This window comes from Theropithecus gelada, chromosome 11, assembly GCF_003255815.1.
Source record: "Theropithecus gelada isolate Dixy chromosome 11, Tgel_1.0, whole genome shotgun sequence".
Lineage (NCBI taxonomy): Eukaryota > Metazoa > Chordata > Mammalia > Primates > Cercopithecidae > Theropithecus > Theropithecus gelada.
The window spans coordinates 90,078,061-90,096,732 of record NC_037679.1 but is presented as its reverse complement, the minus strand read 5'-3'; the positions used below and the strand labels follow the sequence as shown (position 1 = coordinate 90,096,732).

At 47.8% G+C, this 18,672-nt stretch overlaps 1 protein-coding gene across 2 annotated transcripts in view; it reads right to left on the bottom strand.

The window, feature by feature from the left end:
• ADGRD1 (adhesion G protein-coupled receptor D1) overlaps positions 1 to 13,432 on the bottom strand; it is a 186,734-nt gene extending 173,302 nt beyond the window's left edge. For both annotated transcript variants that reach the window (XM_025403585.1, XM_025403586.1), the window contains exons 1-3: positions 12,427 to 13,432; positions 12,298 to 12,334; positions 148 to 231 (exon numbers count right to left, since the gene is read on the bottom strand). In XM_025403585.1, the coding sequence (XP_025259370.1) occupies positions 148 to 231; positions 12,298 to 12,334; positions 12,427 to 12,492 (187 nt within the window). In that variant the 5' untranslated portion in view covers positions 12,493 to 13,432. The remainder of the gene's footprint in view (positions 1 to 147; positions 232 to 12,297; positions 12,335 to 12,426) is intronic.
• Between the last annotated feature and the right edge of the window lie 5,240 nt (positions 13,433 to 18,672).

Genomic DNA, 18,672 nt, shown 5'->3' with positions numbered 1-18,672 from the left:
GGTTTCCCAGGCCCACAGCTGCTCTCAGCACCCATGTTCCCCAGTGGCCCTGGGTTTCCCAGGCCCACAGCCACTCTCAGCACCCCTGTTCCCCAGTGGCCCTGGGTTTCCCGGGCCCACAGCTGCTCTCAGCACCCGTGTCTGTACCTCCAGTTGTATCCTGAAGTTCATGGATCCCATCCACATTCTCCAGTGGCCAGTAATGGGAAGCGGACGCCAAGACCTGAAATCCTTGGGGAAAAAGAATAAACGTTTTAAATCATCATTCGGGAGGAAAGAACTAAAGGGTAAGAACCGCTTAGCATACGCATTATGGGGGAAGAGTAAAAGGATCACCATGGCTATGGGAGATACTGAAGGCGTATGTAATAACATTCAATACACACTCTTGGTTAGAAAAAGAAACTCTTAAATTAGAAGCTGGTAAATAGTTCCTTAACTGGACAAAACAGGGTAAATAGGAATAGATGCCTCTTGTTGCATGAAAACAGAAGCCACTGAGCTTACTGGTGACACACTAGAAGCTTGCCCATTCATGTCAGGAAAAGATAAGAATGTTCCATATCCTGCTGTTATTTATTATTGTTTTAGAGTTAATATCTAATGCAATCACACTATAGAAAAAAATAAGGGTAAAACCATTTTAAAAGAGGAGAAAACTAACATGAATGGTCTGCCAGGCACTGAGGTCCTCAACAAACACTTCCTCATTTCATGCTAACAATAATCTGTAAGAGAATTGAATTCTTAGCCTATTCGAAAAGACAAGAACTGAAAGTCTTGCACAAAATCACACCGCCAGCTCGTTGTAGACACAATACTCACAGAGTAAGCCTTTCTCAATTTAGTCCCGGTCATTCCATTTTCCCTCTATGCTTCCTCCAGACTCAGCATTACTCAGTTCGAAATTTCCTTCATGATCCTTGTACTTGGAGTAAACATAACTTTATGCAGGTATGTTATTTTCTATTCTGGTCTTCTCTTTGAATGCTCTATGAATTATTTCTTGGTTTCTATCAAGCCCTCATAATTTGACTTTGGGTCACATTCTCTTGAGTGGCTGCCCCATAACAGGTGTCACCATTCTTCTGCTAATGGACAATCAATAGCTTTCATCCTTACTCGTACAGGTGGCACTGATATGAGTGGCTTTATGCAAACAATTTTAGTCTTCTCTGGGATTAGTCTCCGGGATGCATTCCCAGAAATGGGAATAATGGTTTAGATGACTCAACAATAATCAGCTGCCCCAGATGACTGCTAGATCATAGAAAAGTATCAACTAATAATCTTTATGTTATTCCTTGTTTAAAAAAAAAAAAAAAAAAGCTGGGTGCAGTGGCTCACGCCTGTAATCCCAGCACTTTGGGAGGCCGAGGCGGGCAAATCACAAGGTCAGGAGATCAAGACCATCCTGGCTAACACGGTGAAACCCCCGTCTCTACTAAAAATGCAAAAAATTAGCCGGCGTGGTGGCGGGTGCCTGTAGTCCCAGCTACTCGGGAGGCTAAGGCAGGAGAATGGCGTGAACCCAGGAGGCAGAGCTTGCAGTGAGCCGAGATCGCACCACTGCACTCCAGCCTGGGCGACAGAGCAAGACTCTGTCTCAAAAAAAAAAAAAAAAAAAAAAAAAGCTTTTTAAAGAGGAGATAATAAGATCATTATTTTCAAATGATGTATGCCTGATAACCAAAGTGGAAAACTATTACAAATAAGAAAAGAATTTCGTAAGCGAAACACTATTACAAACAATAAAAGAATTTAGCAAGGAGGCTTGTACAAATTTAATATACAAATGTCAATTGCCTTTCTGTATTCCAACAATAATGCTACAAAAAAAGAAGAAAAGTTGTCATAAGTGCAGCCAACAAAAAGAAAATATTTATGAACACAAGAATAAGAATTGTACAAGATTTTCATGAAGAAAGCAAAAAATAACAGTTCTGAGGGATATGAAAGAACCCTTGAATGCATGAAGGATTCAACCCACTGGAAAAGCCGACTCAATGTCATCGACTATCCTTTAATCTGTGCGTATTAGGAAAGCTGTTGTGAAAATGCTGAGAGAATTTCTGTGGGGGAGATATACGATTATGGAGTTTATACAAAAAATAAGCAAGACAATCTGGAGAAGAAACAGAAGAGGATAAAGAGAGAAGATTCACACTCACAAGGATAAGGCACAGCATAAAACTACAGCCATGAAGATGGCTCATTGCGACACACGGACACACAGTTCAGCGGGAGAAAAATCCGCAAAGACGCCTACGCACCTACGGAAATTTAGTCTGTGATAATGGTGGTCCTTTATTTTTTATTTACTTATTTATTTTTTGAGGAGGAGTTTCACTGCTGTCGCCCAGGCCACAATGCCGTGGCGTGATCTCGGCTCACTGCAACCTCTGCCTCCCAGGTTCAAGTGATTCTCCTGCCTCAGCCTCCCGAGTAGCTGGGACTACAGGCGCCCACCACCACCATGCCCGGCTGATTTTTGTATTTTTAGTAGAGACAGGGTTTCACCATGTTGGCCAGGCTGGTCTCAAACTCCTGACCTCAGGTGATCCACCTGCCTCGGCCTCCCAAAATGCTAGGATTATGGGTGTGAGCCAACGCGCCTGGCCCCAAAGCTGGTCTTTTAAATTAGAGGAGAAATATTATTCAACAAAGGCATTGGAACCAGTTCACCACCTGGAAAAAATTAAGATCCCAACCTCACTCTTTATACCAGAACAATTTTCAGATAGATCAAAATTTCCATGTAATAAAATAAAACACAAAAGCTTCTGCAGAAAACAGGCTATACATGTGACAACATACCTTTTAAAAATTTCTGTGCAGAAAAAAAAAACATCAAGCAAAATCAAAGGAGTGTTGTTTATGTAATACATATTACAGAAGGGTACTGATTTCTTTTTAGACGTATTAAACGATTATATTGGTAAAACTCCTACTATTAAAAAGAACCAACCGAATATTGAGGCAAAGGAGATAATCAAATAGTTTAATGAAAAAGAAATAAAAATTATGTATAAATATATCAAACGATGCCCAACCTTGCTCATAAGTTTTAAAAGTATATTAAACAACAGTGAGCTTATCAGAGTTCACCCATCAGACTGGCAAGCAGTAAGTTAGCTATACCAAGCTGGCAACTTCCACCACATTTTTGATGAGAGTTCAAATCAGTACACCCCTTCTGAAGGGTAATTTGGCAATATCTATCCCAATTTTACGTATATATTCCCTTTGATCTAGTAATTCCACCCCTAGGAATTTATTCTAGAGATACACTCATACATATGACCAAAGACCTCTATGCAAAGGCTTGTTTGTTGCAGAATTTTTTAATAGTATCAGAAACCTGAGAACAGCCTCAATGCTCATCTACAGAGAGCTGGCTAAATAAATATGGCACATCTACACTCTGGACTGGAATACAGCTGGGACAAATACTAAGGTTCCTCAATGCACTGAGACAGCATGTTCTTTCATTGATATTGTCTAGTTTTAAAAAATTAAGGTGGTAAAAATGTGTATACTATGAGCTATTTGTGTAAAATATAGTTGGTTCAGGGCAGGCATGGAGAAGAGAAGAGGAGAGAGAAGAAGAGAGAGATGTCTGGATAGATACAGAAACCAATACTGGTGTTTTGGGAGTGAAGACATCGAAAAACTGAGTGCAAGGTGTAAGCAGAAGATTCATGTTGCATTATCTTCCTGTTCTATTTGAATTTTTCAATCTGTATTCCTTTAGAAATATTTTAAGGCTTGCTTTCACAACTGAAGTGCCATAGGTAGTTAGGAGCATACCACCATTTTCAGATAAGAACTGATACACCCCATCTAATATCTGACTTTTTGTCCACTGGGTGCCAAACGTCCGCACACGTCCTGTTCATTGGTTCCACTTTTCAGTTTGCGTCTGTCCCTCCAGTTTTATGTACACAAGTTCAAAATGTAAGCCAAGAACAAAGCTAACTCTGCAACATGAGCTAAGGAGAAGTACCTAAACAATAACTTCAGGGTCGTGTTACTCTCCAAATAAAATAGCCCTATCTAAATAAAGTAGCAGGTTAGAAAGCAAGACCTGACTTCAGCTGATTTCCAGTGAGGATAGTCCTACTGTTGTGACGCAATACGAAGAATCTGAAATGCAAACATCAAAAATAATCATTTTCATTCCTACTGTGCTTTGTTTTCCCCCCTAAAATCTAGGATATTCATTTCGAAGAGGACAAAACCTCATTGACTTGTTATTCCAGTCATCCGGGAAAAAAAAATAGTGAAAGGAAATAACATCTGTTATACAGAGAACAGATGTGTCCTCAGAATCCTCGTCTTCATAAAATAACCCTGTGGACGATAAAGCCCTTCCTATTCTTTCCATTTACAAATGGTCACAATCAGTCCTGGCAGAAAGGCTAACAGAGTAAAGTGATGGTGTCTCGTTCACCCCAAAGTCAGCCAGGGTTCATAGGCGGCCAGTGATGAGAAGAGGGGGGCTGAGGCCAGAACACTGCCTTCTCTCCACACCGCCGCACTTCAGACAAGTGTACAACACCTCAGTTGCCACAGATGTTTTGCAACTAGCAACACTGACTGCAAACAAGCAATGAAGGGGCTGCAAGCTGTAACACCCGCAGGGGCCAGCGAGTCCTGAAAAGTGACTGGACAGAGTCCAGGGATGGCATCCAAGGTAGTTAACAAGCTGGAAGGCACAGTCCAGACTCATCAGAGCAGATGCTGGAAACCATCAGCTGGTACCACCAGAGTCGTAGGGCGGGAGAGGCCGAGGTGGCGCGGAAAACTGTGCTCTGTCTAAATTAAGTAGTGCCTCCTGATGCCGAAGCATTGCGGCTCTGCGGGAAGGTTTGCCCAGGATTGTCAGGTCTTCCTTTTTTTTAAAGTGGAGTCAGAAATCCAGATTTTTTTAAAGCAAAATCTACCAAAATTTTAATGTTCGTATTTTTTTTAAATAAAACATTGTGTGGTGCTAATGGGATGGGCTGAACTCAGCCCATAGGTTTCTTTTCCAACTCAAGGAGTAAAATAACTTGTAGTTCTACAAGTTTCATCAGAGCAAGAAAATCTCATTCTTTTGGGAAAAAGACACTCTGTGGTACCTTCCCATCGAGAAGGTGGCGTGAGACCACCTAGCTCTGCAACCACCTTGATTTTCACCAAACTCTCCTAAAGACTAAACGTCTTCTCAGGCAGGTCGGCCAGCCAAGCAAAACCATGGCCCATTTGAGGACTCCAAAACAACCCCAGCCTGGAAAACAAATAGCAGGGGACAGAGCCAGAGAGAGAAAATGGGAGGGTGAGGAGGAAAAGAAAGAACGGGAGAGAGTGAGAGAGAGAGAGAGAGAGAGAGAAAGGGGTATATTCAGGCCCACATCACCATAGTTCTTCAGAATTAATTTATCATCCATATGTAATGTTTTATTGAGTTTGGTGTGTGTGTGTGTGTGTGTCACAGACATAAGACAGAGATGAGAGACAGAGTATTAATACTCAAAACAAGTTAATAAAACCTTTAATTTTTCCTTTTCCATTTTTCTTCCAGATTTCCCTATTCTTCTCCCTTCCCTGTTACTTATTCCTTGTGTGAGTCCAGGGAAACCTTTATCCCTTGGTTTCCTGTAGGGGAATAATCTTCGGTGTTGCACTGACTCGGTCCAGCTGGAATCTATACCACACAGAGGAACACCGGCCCCTGCTGATGGTCGGGCTGGCCTTCGTGGCTCCATCCTCCTCGGCCTCCAACACATGGAGCTCATTTTTCCTGCACAACTTTGCCTGCTGTTCCCACTGCCTGGAATGCTCTTCCCCACATTTTGTGTAGCTGGTTCTCTGATTCAGGTCTCAGTTCACAGGACCCCTCCCCTCATGCCACGCCTTCGTCGCCGCCACCGTCCGCTCTTTCTTTCAGGTCCTTATTTGGTTTTCTCATGGCATTTACTATTGTTTGGGATTTTTTGTTAGTATATGTGTGTTGTCTCCAAATCAGACTCTGTTCCTTGAATGTTCTATTTACATTGTATCCCCCATGTCTAAGACAAGGGGCCTGGGAGGGGTGTGTGTGTGTGAGAGAGAGCGAGAGAGAGAGACAGACAGAGACAGAGAGACAGAGAGAGAGACAGAGAGAGAGAAAGATTTTTGCATTTGAAATCTCCCAGATTTTTAATGTTAGCGATTTAAAAACTAACTATACAGGTAGAATGAATGATAAAATGCAAAAATAAATAAATAAACATAGACTATAATTATCTATATAATTCTAGTATTTAGAAAATCTCTATTTGCCAAATTTCCATTTCTTCAACTGGATCTAAATGTTGTTTTTTAAAATTCTATTATAAATACCATGAAGATGAGGAATCAAGTTTCCGCCACGGCCTAGCGGTTCCGACAGTTCGTTATAAACTCCACGGGCACGATGGAGATCTAAGGAATGATAATTACTGTAATTATCTGCTTGGCCTCCCAGACCCCTAAATAGAGCGGGTGAAGTGAACCGCCCCAAACTTCTGGAGACGGCTGGAGCCAGCTGTGCCGTGTGCCCCAGGACCAGGACACTGCTGGGTAATGACAGGCTTTGGGTTTGTTTTAAGTTCCCTTTTCCTCATTACAAATGTCATCTATACAATGGCATGCTTATAAACTTTTTAAGAATGGCCTGCAATTTATTGGCCAGTGGCATTTATAGATTCAGATTAATCAACCATCTCGGCTTCAGAAGGCTGTCCCTGGGGAATAGAGGCAAGAAATTGGGCAGCCTGGGGTCCTGGAAAAGCTTCCAGATGCAGGGAGGGGCCCGGACTCTGCCGACCCTGGATTTCCCTCTCCAAACCTACCTCCTGGCTTCCCTGTAAAGTGGGAAGGGGGCTCAATAGTCCCTACGGCCCCCCAACTACACCATTCTATAATTCCTCCAGAATGACAATCTATGGTCACAGATAAGCACAGAGTATGCAAAGGCTTAAAATGATTTCAAGTTGTTTGGCAATTACTTACAAAATGAAATACCTCTCTACATGGTAGACATAAAGATCTGGCAAATAGCTGGCTACCTCGGCCAGTGTAGACAGGCAAAGCAGGTGATACAAGCCAAAGCAGCCCCCCGTGAGGCGAATGCCTGCTGGTTGGCTGGCTTTACTGATGCGGTTTACCAGATGACTCGCAAATCTTCAGTGACTGTGCATAGACAAGCCAATAAATATACAGATATTTTTTGAGACAGGGTCTCACTCTGTCACCAAGGCTGGAGTGCAGTGGTGTGATCATGGTTCACTGCAGCCTCAAACTTCTGGACTCAAGTGATCCTCCCACCTCAGCCTCCCAAGTAGCTGGGACTCCAGGCATGCACCACCATGCTCAGCTAAATGTTTATTTTTTATAAAGGTGGGGTCTCACTCTGTTGCTCAGGCTGGTCTTGAACTCCTGGGCTCAAGTGATCCTCCTGGCTCAGCCTCCCAAAGTGCTGGGATTACAGGCGTGAGCCACTGTGCCAGATATGTATTGGATGCCTCCTATGCATAAGGCACAGTGCTGAGGGCCAGAATGAGAAAACAAGAAAGGATTAACAGTTGTGGGAACCGTTAACAAAATAATCCAGTTTGGTGTGGTTGTGGTGGAAAGCAGGCTGGCCTTTGGAAGATTGGGTTCTGCTCTGTACTGGGGACTCCTCCTTAAGGCTCCCCTAGCACCTGAGGGAACCTGTGTCCCGGTACTGACCACGCGGCTGCTGTTTTCCAAGAATCTCTGTCTGCGTCTGTCCCCCCTAACTCCCCTCACGCTGTGAGCTTCTTGGGCTTAATACTGTGTCTTCTGAGCCCTGTGACCTTGAGCAAATCGCTTGGTCTGTCTGAAAGACACGCTTCTTCACCTGTGGTGCGAGGGCATGACACCACCGCGGGGCTCTTGCGAGGATGATGTGAAATCAGTGTTTCGAAAGGCCCAACGTGCAGACAAACTGGCCGGTTTTCAGAGCTGTTTAGCACTCTTTAGAATGAAATACTACACATTATGGAGCTGTTCTCTCGCGATGGAAACAGGTTGGTTCTGTTGGTGTGTCTGGGGCGCCCGTGCCCGTCATGAGCACTCCTGAGGAGACACACCAGGGCCAGGCTTCCTCTACCAGGGCTCCCCAGGGGCAGGCGAGCCTCAGAGATGGAAGCTGGAACATGAAGGAGGCCCCTAGATTCTGGTTCACAGAGACAGCCAGGGATGGGGCTTTTCAGCAGGAAATGGGGTGAACTGAGTCTGAGATGTGGGAAAAGAAGACAAAAAGAGAGGACTGGGGCCAGGTGTGGTGGCTCACACCTGTAATCCCAGCACTTTGGGAGGCCGAGGCAGGTGGATCACCTGAGGTCAGGAGTTTGAGACCAGCCTGGCCAACATGGTGAAACCCTGTCTCTACTAAAAATACAAAAATTAGCCAGGTTTGGTGGCTGGTGCCTGTAGTCCCAGCTACTCGGGAGACTGAGGCAGGAGAATTACTGGAACCCAGGGGACAGAGGTTGCAGTGATCTGAGATCATGCCACTGCACTCCAGCCTGGGCGACACGGCAAGAGTCTGTCTCAAAAAAAAGAAAGGATTGGATAGGATGGAGGGAGACAGGGAGAGAGGGAAGGAAATGAGGGAGGAAAATGGAAAAAAGAAAATGAGACAGGAAACAAAGTGAGAGAGAAGGCAGGAGAAGGGGAAGAGGGGGAGGAGGAGGGGAGCAGTGAGGAGGAAGGGGAGAGAAGGAAGGGAAGGAAGGCAGGCAGCAGGATGTTTTGTTCATAGAGGACACCTAAGCATTAAGCAAAGTGTCCACCTTCACCATTATTCTAAAAAGGAAGGAAGGAGGAAGGAAGAGAAAAAAGGAAAAGGTCAAAAACATTTTGCAGTAAGAGGAGGACAAGGGAGGATGAGGAGAAAGAGAGGGACTGCCAGAACCTGGAAAGCTGAGGAGAGAGAAATCTTTCGGTTTCAAGAGCTCAGGAGGCGTGGTCGCCTTCACCGTGCTTTCCCACACAGACTCCGGGTCACCACGCCCTTCCATCCCTTTCTACCATCATCAGCACGGCCATTGTTTCTCTTAGACGGCGCCTTGATCAGGAAACATTGATTTCTACCCTAAATCCAGGGTTGGAAGAACAAAGGTTCTATATGGAACAAAGACTGAGTTCAAACTGCTCCTTCAAGTTTAGAGTCAAGAATGCAAGTGCATGTGTGTGTACATGTGTATACATAGGTGTGCATGTGTGGATGTGTGAGCTGTGTAAATGTGTGTGCACGTGTGTGGATGTGTGTGAATGTGTGAGGGTGCATGCGTGTGCATGTGTGTGCACATGTGTGAGTATGTGAAGACGTGTGTGGACACGTGCATACGTATGAGTGTGTGTGGACATGTGTGTGGGGTGTACGTGTGTGGGTATGTGTGTATGTATGTGCATGTGTGTGGACATGTGCGAGCATGTGCAGATGTGTGTAGACACGTGGACTTGTGTAAATGCGTGCACATGTGTATGTATGCATGTGTGTAGAAATGTATGGATGTGTGTAGATGCATGTGGATGTGTGTGGTCTGTGAATGTGTGTGGTCATGTGTGTAGACATGTGGATATGTGTGGACATGTGTGAACGTGTGTAAATACATGTGTGTTGATGCATGTCAACAAGCATTGGCACATGTGGGTGTGGGTGTGTGCATGGATGTGTATATTGTGCATGTGTGTCTACACATGTGAAGTGTGTGGATGCTCATGTGTGGATGCAAGTGGACACATGATGCATGTAGATGTGTGGATGCTTTTGTATGTGTATGCATGTGTGTCAACATGTCTGATGTGTGTGGATGTGAGTGATGTGTGTGGACATGTGGCCATATGTTGACACATGTAGACATCTGGGTATGTGCGTGTGTATGCATATGTGTCAACATGTGTGGATGTGTGTGATTTGTGTTGGTGTATGTGGGCATATGTTGACACATGTAGACATGTGGCATGGGGGCATGTGGACACATGTGCATGTGTGAGGATGTGTGTGGGCTCTGTATCATAAGCAGAAGTCTGGGGAGTATCCGCACAGCTTTCCTCAACACTGAGCAGCAGCAAGAGCCATGCTGGGGCCTCAGGGACCACCTGCCTGCTGCAGGACCTGGGTGCACAGCTCTGCCTGACCGCCCTGCAGTTCGAGGGGCCACCTGTCCCCTTCTCTCAGTCCTCTCCCGTACTGGGAGAGCCCAGCCCAAGCCAGGAGGCCTGCATTCATGAGAAGCAAGGTGTCCAAGGCAGACACATCCTCTCTTTAACGCAGCGCTGCGTGTGTTTGTTCATTCCCGAGCCACAGGAGCCCTTGTTTCTTTCATTCAGTGAGTTGGCTGAGGAGAGGGGAACGAGTGGAAACGCACAGCTTCCACACCTTTTTAAAAGGAGCTCCTTACGCATGTGGACGAAAGAGAAGTGGCAGCGTCCCCACCCCCGCGTTGGTGGATGGAGGTGGTGGCGAGGTGACGATGCCTGAACATCCTGGCTTGGGGCTGCCGGGCAGCCGGAGAGGAGACAGAGGCTGAGGGCACAGCCCGTGGCCCTAGACCCCAGCAGGCTCAGCCCCTGGCCCTAGACCCCAGCAGGCACAGCCCCTGGCCCTAGACCCCAGCAGTCTCCTGGTGTTCCACCCAGGAAAGGGGCTCTCCCTGGAGGCCTGGACATTGCCTGGGATCTGCCCACAGGGCTGGCCTGAACCCATTTCTGTCTGATCGTTCAAGGCTGGTTCCCAGCCAGGTGCAGTGGCTCACATCTGTCATCCCAACACTTTGGGAGGCCGAGGTGGTGGGATCACCCGAGGTTGGAAGTTCAAGACCAGCCTGGCCAACATGGCAAAACCTTGTGTCTACTAAAAATACAAAAATTAGCTGGGCATGGTGGCACGGGCCTGTAATCCCAGCTGGTTGGGAGGCTGAGGCACAAGAATTGCTTGAACCCGGGAGGCAGAGGTAGCAGTGAGCTGAGACTGAGATCTCACCACTCAATGCCAGCCTGGGTGACCGAGTGAGACTTTGTCTAAAAAAATAAAAATAAAAATAATCTTTTTTAAAAAGGCTGGTTTCCCATCAGAGACAGGCAGGGCCATACAATAGTGCTCAGGGAGGTGCCCAGCCAAGCTCTGGTGGGGCTGGGGCGGCGGCTGTGCTCACAACAGGCTTCCCAGCAGGGGTTCAGGCACTAGAGGGTCTTCTCCCCATCTCCTGCAACTTCCAGCAGGAAGCAACCGCCCCGTGACTGCCCGCCACTCCCAGAAAGCCTCGTCTTCCCATCCCTGCCCCTGGCTGACCGGAACGTGCGCCCACACTCTTAACAGCAAAGGGCGTGTGCCTCCCTGTCCTCCCGGGAGAAGCCCCATCCTGATGCTTCCTGGCTGGTGTCACAATGGCCAAAGGAATGTGGCTCTGGGGCCAGAGCAAGGGTGGCCCTCTGTCTTGAGTCCCACTCATGGGCTGCTCCAGGCTAAGCTGGTCAGCACTCTGAGGCTGGAGGTCCCAAGACCCTGCTATGGGCCAGAGCTCCAAGTGCCCCCCAGTGAAACTGCCCTGAAGACATGTGATGGGCGTGGTGGCTCACGTCTGTAATCCCAGCACTCTGGGAGGCCAAAACAGGCGGATCACCTGAAATCAGGGGTTCGAGACCAGCCTGGCCAACATGGTGAAACCCTGTCTCTACTAAAAATACAAAAAAAAAAAATTAGCTGGGCATGGTGGTGAACACCTGTGATCCAAGCTACTCGGGAGGCTCAGGCAGGAGAATTGCTTGAACCTGGGAGGCGGAGGTTTGGACCACTCCAGCTGGGGCAGCAGAGCAAGACTCCATCTAGAAAAAAAAAAAGGAAGGAAGAAAGAAAAAGAGAGAGAGAGAGAGAGGAAGGAAGGAAGGAATGAAGGAAGGAAGGAAGGAAGGAAGGAAGGAAGGAAGGAAGGAAGGAAGGAAGGAAGGAAGGAAGGAAGGAAGGAAGAAAGAGACAGACAAGGCATTCAAGTGGAGGAGATCCTATTTCCTGAATCACAACGTTTCATATGACCCAGCTCAAGGGGCCCAGAACCTCTTCTCCGTCCACCGCTCGGCCGGTGAGGGGTAGCGGAGCTGCCCAGGGTCAGAGCGTGTGGTGGGGCAGCGAGGTCGAGGACCAGGAGCCCAGCAAGGGCCATTCGCTGAGGCCTCAGAGATGAACAAGTGGGCTGTTCCTGGGATACCACACTAGGCAGGGAGGGGAGGGCGGTGCTCAGCATGAGAAGGAAACAGTCTTACCTGGATGGTCCTGCGATCTGGAGTAGACGCCACGCACCTGCACACAAAAGACCACAGTGTGAGAGACGCTCGGGGAAAGCCTCCGGAGAAACCGAGCCCGTCTCCATCCTGGCCACTTGGGGACATTACCTGAAAGTTGTAACAAAATAGCAGCAGGCGGGAGTACCAGCAGCACAGCCGCAGCAGCTTTGCCATGGCTTTCCGGGAGGTCAAAGCTCGGAGCCAAGTGAAATTCCTGAGGGTCTGTGAGAACGGGACCTCTTAACCTTCACTTCCTTGGAAAAGGGACATTTTCACACGTTCCAGGGGGAAAAAAAAAGTTCTGCCTCCTTAAAGTTTGTGAAACGCAGCTGTTTTGGAGACCTAATGGGTGTTTCTTCCTTGTCTCAAAACTTGAGATTCTTCAGTGATCAATAAACACGTTGCGATGACCAGAGCAGCTGTGGAATGCAGGGAGGAGAAACCCAAATCCGACTCACAGTCCTGGGAAAGCAATCCCAGGTCACCACTGTGACCGCGACCTGCACCCGGGGACAGGAGGCTGTTTGTCCTGCGGTGTTTTCTTTTTATTTCAAAAGCCTCCGTTTGTCTCGGTCAGGTTCGGTGCTTCCCTTTTCTCTGAAGAAGGTTTTGTGCGTGGTTTTTCCCGGGAGCGCCCGCCTGCTCCTCGGACTCGTCCTGCGGCCGCTCTGGAGCTCCTTCTGGTCTGGCTCAAGTTCACACCTCCGTCCCGCTCTCTGGGTGGAGAGGGAGTGAGTGATGTAAGTCTCTCTCCTCAAACCTTGTTCTGTTCTCCTTCTCTATTTATATCCCCACTGCTGTGTCCTTCCTGGGTCCTAACTCCAGCCTCTTAACAACAACTGAAATATTTTCAGGATCTCAGGCTCAGAATCAAACCAGACAGACATGGGCTGTGTGTGTGTTACTGATGCCTTCTGGTCGGCACCCTCGAAGTCAGCATAAATATTAATAAATACAAAATGCAAAACAAACCATAAACTCTGTTTAGATCTGAGTCTTGTTTGCCTCCGAGAAAGAATGAAGTTGATAGAGGGATGGAAAAGAAAAACCAGCACACCCACTGTGCCCTCCATATAAAGTGTTTACCACATTTTTCTCTTTAATCCTTTCAGACGTCAGTGAAAGCTACAGAATTAATTACAAGGTACGCTGCCCAATTATACCATACCACATATCCCCCCACCCCAGCACCAGGAGGATGTTCTCAGTGTGATAGAAAAGAGCCCCTTCGCCAGACATGCCTCAGTTTACCCAAGACCAAAGTTTATCCGATCTATTCCAAATACACGTGTACACACAGAGACACACACCCTATAATTGCAATCACAGCTATATTTGCTATGTGATTTAAGTAATACTTACCCTTCATAGTTTCTCCCGCATTCACCAGCTGTGTTTCTAGGCAAACTACTTAATGTCTCTGTTTTCAAATTCCTCATCCGCAAAATGAGGGTTAACAGTTCCTCCTCCTCGGGGCTGTAACAATAAATTAGAGGACAGATCCAAGGCTCTTCAGGCAGTACTTGGAAAATATGTGGCACTCAATAAATGCTGCTATTTTTTATTAAGAAAAATTATCACTCAGTAAATGTTAGCTATGATTATTATTAGCAAGTATAACATAACACCCAGTAAACGTTAGCTGATACAGTTATCTCAATTGTCCTGACTTTAAATGGGAATTAAGAACCCTGAATCCAACATACTTCCTAAAGAGGATAAGAAAATGACTTCCAATCTCTGTGGGATAGAAAAAAAGAAAGTGCTGTCAAAACGTTAGGTGATTATTTTTAACTTGTGCCTGCAGCCTATAACCACTCAGATCCTCTGATAGCCTGAGCCTCTCTGTGAAGCTGGAGGTTTCCAGAGAGTTCCATCTCCTAGCACTAGAGAAACTGTGAACTCCAAAGGCCCAGGGCTGTCTGTAATAAAGACCTTTATCCTGTTGCTCAGGCTGGTTGGCTTCAGGGAAAACTAATTTACAACCTTTATCTCTGCCGTTTCATCAGCTCTCCAGTCCCCCACTGCCTCTAGCTGGAAGAGGTGAAGGGAGGGACAGGCAGTTGCAGATTTTTCTCAGCCCCAGTTTTAACCTGGAAGAATTCAACAGATTGCTGAATATGTGGACCTTTCCCATCTCCATGAACAAACAAAGCCAGCATGGTTTCTTTTAATCATAAAATTGTCATCAGATAACGGGAGACACCCCAATTCAATGGCTGTAATAAAAACTAGATAGAAAACCAATTCAGCAGAGCTTGCCCTGCAGGCGTCTGCATTCATCCTCAGACTCACTCTGGCTGTCCATCCTGGACTACAGTCGAGTGAGTGCCTCCTGCCTCATGCTATTTGCCTGCGTCCTGTCTCATACCTTGTTCAGAGGCCCAGAAGGAGAACCCACCTCCATGCAAAGCAGCGTGTCTTAAAGCCTGGAGATTTGAGACAGGGCCTTGAGTGGTCCATGGGCCTGGAACCAAGCACCTCTCATGCCTCTGTGCGTCTCATCCCATCACCCAAACATCGGGGTGTTTGGTTCCAAACATCACCTTGACAGCAGGTCTCCCTATCCCTAAAGCTCGCCCCTGCTGTATTTTTTCGATCCCACTAACCACGATCCAATGTACTTCATATCTTAGACGTTTATTTCACTTACTGTCAGTCTCTCCCCACTGAGGCATCGGCCCCATGAGGGCAGATAACTTCTTTCTGCTTGTTCACTCTGCGCCCCAGCCCTGAGGACAGGGCTTGGTACTTGTTGGGTGCTCAGCCTTTATCACTGAGCCCAGCGTGGCTCTGCCTTCCCGCAGCACCGCCAAACATGCACGTCGGGATTGCAGCCAGAGGGAGTGAGGCACTTAGAGGAGGGTGCCAGGCGAGGAGAACCTGGCCGCTCACACTTCAGACCTGAACTCCTGGATAGCTGATGGGGGAGGGTTTTTGAAGGTGGAGAGGCAGCGGTTACAGGCTAAGTCCCACATGAATAATACCTGGAGGCCACACATTGGTTTGACCTAAAAAGCCAGGACAGCTTGAAGTGGGGGCCCACAGGTCGTATAGTGGGAGTATAGATTCACTGATTTGTGATTGGTTAACAAGGCAAGCCTTTGTCCAAAAATTCGACATCAGCAAAAAAGAATGTTAGCTCTGGCCTGTGGGCATGACCTCCTCCAGGCCCCTCAGGAAGAAAGTTAGAACAAAGAACAGTGGTGGGCCCGGAGGGGTGGATCCCAACACTTTGGGAGGCTGAGGCAGGTGGATCACTTGAGGTCAGGGGTTCAAGACCAACCTGGCCAATATGGCAAAACCCCCTCTCTGCTAAAAATACAAAAATTAGCTGGGTGTGGTGGTACATGCCTGTACTTGGGAGGCTACTCGGGAGGCTGAGGCAGGAGAATCGGTTGAACCCAGGAGGTGGATGGAGGTTGCAGTGAGCTGAGATTGAGCCACTGCACTCCAGCCTGGGCAACAGAGCGAGACTCTGTCTCAAAAAAAAAAAAAAAAAAAAAAAAAAAGAACATAGAATGGTGGTGGAGTTCAGCTCCCACTCCCCCATATCTGAGGTCTGTAAGTCAACAGATCCATTTGGTGGGGGTCCAGGTTCTGACAAACAACTCTGGGACGTTTGTTACGATGTTATCTTTAGTTTCTATAGGGAAGCAATGAATTCCTGACTCCAACTCTCTCCACTATTGTTTCACACTACTATTACCTTCTTGCTTCTCAAGTTGTTCATATATTTCTCAGGGCTAGCTAGGTGGCTGGAATTCCCCTTGAAGGAACCCAGGATTTTATTGTATTTGTTTATTTCTTTATTTATTTTGAGATGGAGTCTCATTCTGTCGCCCAGGCTGGAGTGCAGTGGCGCGATCTCGGCTCACTGCAACCTCCGCCTCCCAGGTTCAAGCAATTCTCCTGCCTCAGCCTCCTGAATAGCTAGGACTACAGGCACCAGCCACCACGCCCGGCTAATTTTCTTGTATTTTTAGTAGAGAAGGAGTTTCACCATGTTGGCCACGCTGGACTCAAACTCCTGACCTCGTGATCTACCCGCCTCAGCCTCCCAAAGTGCTGGGATTACAGGTGTGAGCCACAGCACCCGGCCCAATTTTGTTTTCTTTCTGTGCTTGGGTGGGGAGTGCCCGGCAGGCAGCCTCACATTCAACATTCAAGTCATAGTTTTTGGCCACATGCATGTGTACTTTACTTAAGGAATGCAAAACATTGTTACACTTTGATAAAATATATCAGACTTCACTGGCAGGATGCTAATTAAACATTACAAATGAGACCTGGCCGGGCGTGGTGGCTCACGCCTGTAATCCCAGCACTTTGGGAGGCCAAGGCGGCTGGATCACAAGGTCAGAAGATCGAGACCATCCTGGCTAACACGGTGAAACCTCGTCTCTACTAAAAATACAAAAAATTAGCCAGACGTGGTGGCGGGCGCCTGTGGTCGCAGTGACTCTGGAGGCTGAGGCAGGAGAATGGTGTGAACCCGTAAGGGGGAACTTACAGTGAGCCAAGATCGCGCCACTGCACTCCAGCCTGGGCGACAGAGCGAGACTCCTTCTCAAAAAAAAAAAAAAAAAAAAATAGAAAGAAGGAGACTTTACACTGTGATTAGGCTCCACTCAAAATTGTACAGGGACAAAAAGTGTGACGCCAGCTGCCCATGGGAATGTAACTGGATCATTTGCAAAGCTGATGGCCTGTGCACGACAGAGGGTGTTTCCTGGTGCTGAGCAGCTCAGACGTCCCAGGAGGACAGGTTGGGCCTGAACAAAGAATTCTGTGGCGTGGCCGAAATGCTGAGGGAGAGCTGGACACGCTGTGAGCACAGGAGTCCCGATGCCTGATTCACAGCACTCCAAGGTGCGCCTCCCTCCAGCTCAGATCCTCCCACACGCCGGCATATCTGTGAGAGGCAGCAAGAGCTGTGTGTCCATCACGTTTGCTCCTGTGGAGATGAGCAAGGCGGAGCAGTAATGCTTAAGCAGGGTGCTAGGAGGGGTGTGCAGCACGCAACGTACGTGGAAATGAAAGGTGTTAGAAGCCTGGGGGTGAATTCACGGAGGAAGTCACGTCAAGGAGTTCGGGGATTCTTTCTCTGAGGGGTTAAGGGATGGGACATTCTGGAAAGAAGCCATGGAATGGACTAAAGCTCCGACGCAGCGTGCCATGGACCGTGGACGCGTGTTGTTTCTACCGGCCCAGCCTCCCCTCCGGCTCCCACCGGCTTTGCTTTTGAAGGGCGTTTCCTCCGCTGACCCGTGAGCTCAGACGGGGCTGTCAGAAGCTGCAGGTGTTGCGGGGCACTGGTGACCCAGTGGGAACGCCTGCAGCGCTTCCATACCACAGGCACTGTGATTGGCCCAAAGGTGTACACGTGACCCACTCAAAACCAATCAGTGTCTTCCCGGGGATCAATAGACTGACCGTGGGAGAGAAAAGGCACCCTCCCCCACTGCTAATCCAGAACGGTCTTCGGTCAAGGCTGGTGATGCCCATTTTCCCCACAACAAAGAAAATAATTACACAGAGCTGAAGATAACAAGCAAACAGAGAGACTCTAGCGTCCTAGCCTTGGAGAGGGGCAAGAGAAAACCCGATGCTGTCAGCTGAGGCCTTGGATCCTACAAGACCTAAAGCCAGCATTCCCTGACAGGCACCGAGAAATTTATGTTAGACTCGAGCAAGTTTGAGCTTGGTTTCTGTCCCTGGTGATTAAGAGTCCTGGTCAATGACACAGATTTGAGAAACCGCAATTAATTATATGTTCAATGAAGAGTAGGCACAAGGAGGAAAAGTGGCAGGGGCGGAGGCTGCAGAGAGTCAACAACATCATCAAGAGGGCCTGTGTACGGGGCGCCTCTCGTTCACCTCTTTAAATCTTCTCTGCCCTGCTTCTTATCCACCTACCAGTAGGATGATCAGCTCCACACTGGCTTCCACAGCTTTGATCCTGACGGTGATGCCCTCAGAAGCCAGAGCGTGCTCCACCCTGGGCTCTCGGACTCAGCAGATGGGAGGCCCAGGGAAGCCCTGCAGCCTCAGGCGTAAGCACCCAGAAACATAAGGGACTCATGCCCATGCAGTGCAGGATCCAGTGGACAAACACCCGCTTTTCTCCCTCCAGCCATCGTGGTTGCAACACAGTAGCATTTCCCTGCATTGCCGCTTCCCCACTTCTGTGTCTGTTGCCCCCGTCCCCCACTTTGGCCCCCTGGACTCACACTCTAAAGCACTGCTCCCATGTAAGTGTTTGCACTGGGCTCTCCTCTCGGAGAACCAAGAACGAGACACTCGGGTAGGTCAGTCCCAATGAAGCAGCGTCTGGGGAAATCCCCGGGGTCT